At 57.4% G+C, this 2951-nt stretch overlaps 1 protein-coding gene across 1 annotated transcript; it reads left to right on the top strand.

Annotated features, from left to right (window-relative positions):
* Positions 1 to 802: 802 nt before the first annotated feature.
* On the top strand, positions 803 to 1851 carry LOC121879849 (mucin-2-like; the record flags this gene model as incomplete). Its single annotated transcript, XM_042386634.1, has 1 exon — positions 803 to 1851. A coding segment is annotated over exon 1 (1049 nt), but the record flags the coding sequence as incomplete, so codon positions are not given.
* Between the last annotated feature and the right edge of the window lie 1100 nt (positions 1852 to 2951).

The following is a 2951-nucleotide window of genomic DNA, read 5'->3' as shown; positions in this document are numbered from 1 at the left end:
CAACGGAAGGGCAATCAGAGAACAGTGGCGCCACGGACGACAACAATTACTCCACATAAATAATTAACTCCTCCCCAAGTGAATTTAGTCCCGAGCTTTATGTTGTTTGACGTTAAGTTATTTAGGACACTTAATAATTTCTAGACTACAGGTAAGCCTAATGTCCTTAGCCAAGGCCTAATAAGTTCCCTTGGTTACTACGAAAGGAACATCCAGAGGATATGGGACCGCCCAGAAGCTCAGGAGTTCTTCCGCTCCATAAACTAGTCCTCACTCAGGCAAATTTAAGCCTGAGATTTATTCTACTTGATATCATGGTATTAAAAATGTGAGGCCACTGATGGCACGACCCTGAATTCTTGATCGGTGGGGCGTGTCTGGTGGCCCCAGGGACAAGAGCCAATGGGAGGGGATGACTCGTTACACCACGAGTGTACAGTATACTTCATTTACTTGGTAATTTTTCACGGGACAGACAGACAGACAGACAGACAGACAGACAGACAGACAGACAGACAGACGGACAGATGACACACACACACAATCACACACACACACACACACACACACACACACACACACACACACACACACACACACACACACACACACACGCATACACACACACACAGAGTCTAAGTTTGGTACAGGGACCAAATACAAAGTTATACCAAATACAAATTTTTATCATTTGAGTTTCTTCATCAATCAGATTTTAGTAACGTATTATCGGATTCATTTTAGTCTAGTAATGTTTTAAATTATCATACTTGTTGTATCCTGCAACCCCCATCCTGCCCTCATGAACCTCCCCATTCCCCAACGCACCACCGACCCTCCACTGCACCATCGACCCTCCACAGGACCACCACGACCCTCACTGCACCATCACGACCCTCCACAGGACCACCGACCCTCCACTGCACCATCACGACCCTCCACAGGACCACAACGACCCTCCACCGGACTACTCGACCCTCCACAGGACCACCACGACCCTCCTGGGACCACCGACCCTCCACCGGACTACCACGACCCTCCACTGCATCACCCACGACCCTCCACCGGACTACCACAACCCTCCACTGCACCACCACGACCCTCCACTGCACCATCACGACCCTCCACAGGACCACAACGACCCTCCACCGGAGTATCACGACCCTCCACAGGACCACCACTACCCTCCACAGGACCACAGCGACCCTCCACACGGACTATCACGACCCTCCACAGGACCACCCGACCCTCCACCGGACTGCCCACGACCCTCCACTGCACCATCACGACCCTCCACAGGACCACAACGACCCTCCACCGGACTATCACGACCCTCCACAGGACCACAACGACCCTCCACCGGATATCACTACCCTCCACAGGACCTAACGACCCTCACTGCACCATCGACCCTCCACAGGACCACGACCCTCAGCGGACTACCCACGACCCTCCACTGCACCACCACGACCCTCCACTGCACCATCGACCCTCCACAGGACCACCACGACCCTCCACCCGGACTACCCGACCTCCACTGCTACGACCCTCCACAGGACCACAACGACCCTCCCACTGCACCATCGACCCTCCACAGGACCACCACGACCCTCCAGCGGACTACCACGACCCTCCCACTGCACAGCCGACCCTCACTGCACAACCGACCCTCCACAGCACCACCACGACCCTCCCCACACCCAAAAACACCACCAACGCCCCTCCCAGTCCCTTCAACACACCACCACGACCCTCCCCACCTCCTAACATACCACCACGACCCTCCACCGCACCACCACGACCCTATACCCCGCACCTAGACGTCCCAGAAGAGTCGTGGGAGTCCCTGAGGTATCCCTTCCCTCTCCAAACTCCCTCCCAGACACGACATAACCGGCCTCTAAATTATATTAAGTTTCCTAGCTGGTCCCACTACTGTAAGGACACCAGACATGTTAGTAGGAAGGGGAGGGAGGGAGAGAGGGCGTGGAGGATGGTGGGGTGAAGGGAAGGCGTGGAGGATGATGGGGTGGGAGGCGTGTGGAGGATGGTGAGGTGAAGGGAGAGAGGGCGTGGAGGATGGTGGGGAGGAGGGAGAGGGCGTGGAGGATGAACAGGGTGGAGGAGAAGAGCGTGGAGGATGGTGAGGTGGTGGAGGGAGAGAGCGTGGAGGATGGTGAGGAGGAGGTAAGAAGGCGTGGAGGATGGTGGGAGTGGAGGGAGAAGGCGTGGAGGATGGTGGGGTGGAGGGAGAGGGGCGTGGAGGATGGTGAGGTGAAGGGAGAGGGCGTGGAGGATGGTGGGGTGAAGGGAGAGGGGCGTGGACATTGGTGGGGTGGAGGAGAGGAGCGTGGAGGATGGTGAGGTGGAGGGAGAGAACGTGGAGGATGTGGTGAGGTGAGGGAGAGAGAGTGGTGGGTGAAGGGAGAGGGCGTGGACGATGGTGGGGTGGAGGAGAGAGGGCGTGGAGGATGGTGGGGTGGAGGAGAGAGGGCGTGGAGGATGGTGGGGTGGAGAGGAGAGGGCGGACGATGGTGGGGTGGAGGGAGAGGGCGTGGACGATGGTGGGGTGGAGAGGGCGTGGAGGAGTGGTGGGGAGGAGGAGAGAGGGCGTGGAGGATGATGGGGTGAAGGAGAGAGAGAGGGCGTGGACGATGGTGGGGTGGAGGGAGAGAGGCGTGGACGTGGTGGGGTGAAGGGAGAGGCGTGGAGGATTGATGGGGTGGAGGAGAGAGGGCGTGGAGGATGGTGGGGTGAGGGAGGGCGTAGGAGGATTGTGGGGTGGAGGGAGAGGGCGTGGAGGATGGTGGAGTGGAGGGAGAAAGGAAGGGAGTGTGTGTGTGTGTGTGTGTGTGTGTGAGAAGAGAGAGAGAGAGAGAGAGAGAGGTGGGTGTATACTAAACGGGGAATAAAGAGACTTGGAGGCGAAAGAGAAGAGGAAGGGGGTGAGA

Source organism: Homarus americanus, unplaced genomic scaffold, assembly GCF_018991925.1.
Source record: "Homarus americanus isolate GMGI-L3 unplaced genomic scaffold, GMGI_Hamer_2.0 scaffold46467, whole genome shotgun sequence".
Classification (NCBI taxonomy): Eukaryota; Metazoa; Arthropoda; class Malacostraca; order Decapoda; family Nephropidae; genus Homarus; species Homarus americanus.
Note: the sequence above shows the minus strand (reverse complement) of the source record. Positions and strands in the feature narration are given on the sequence as shown.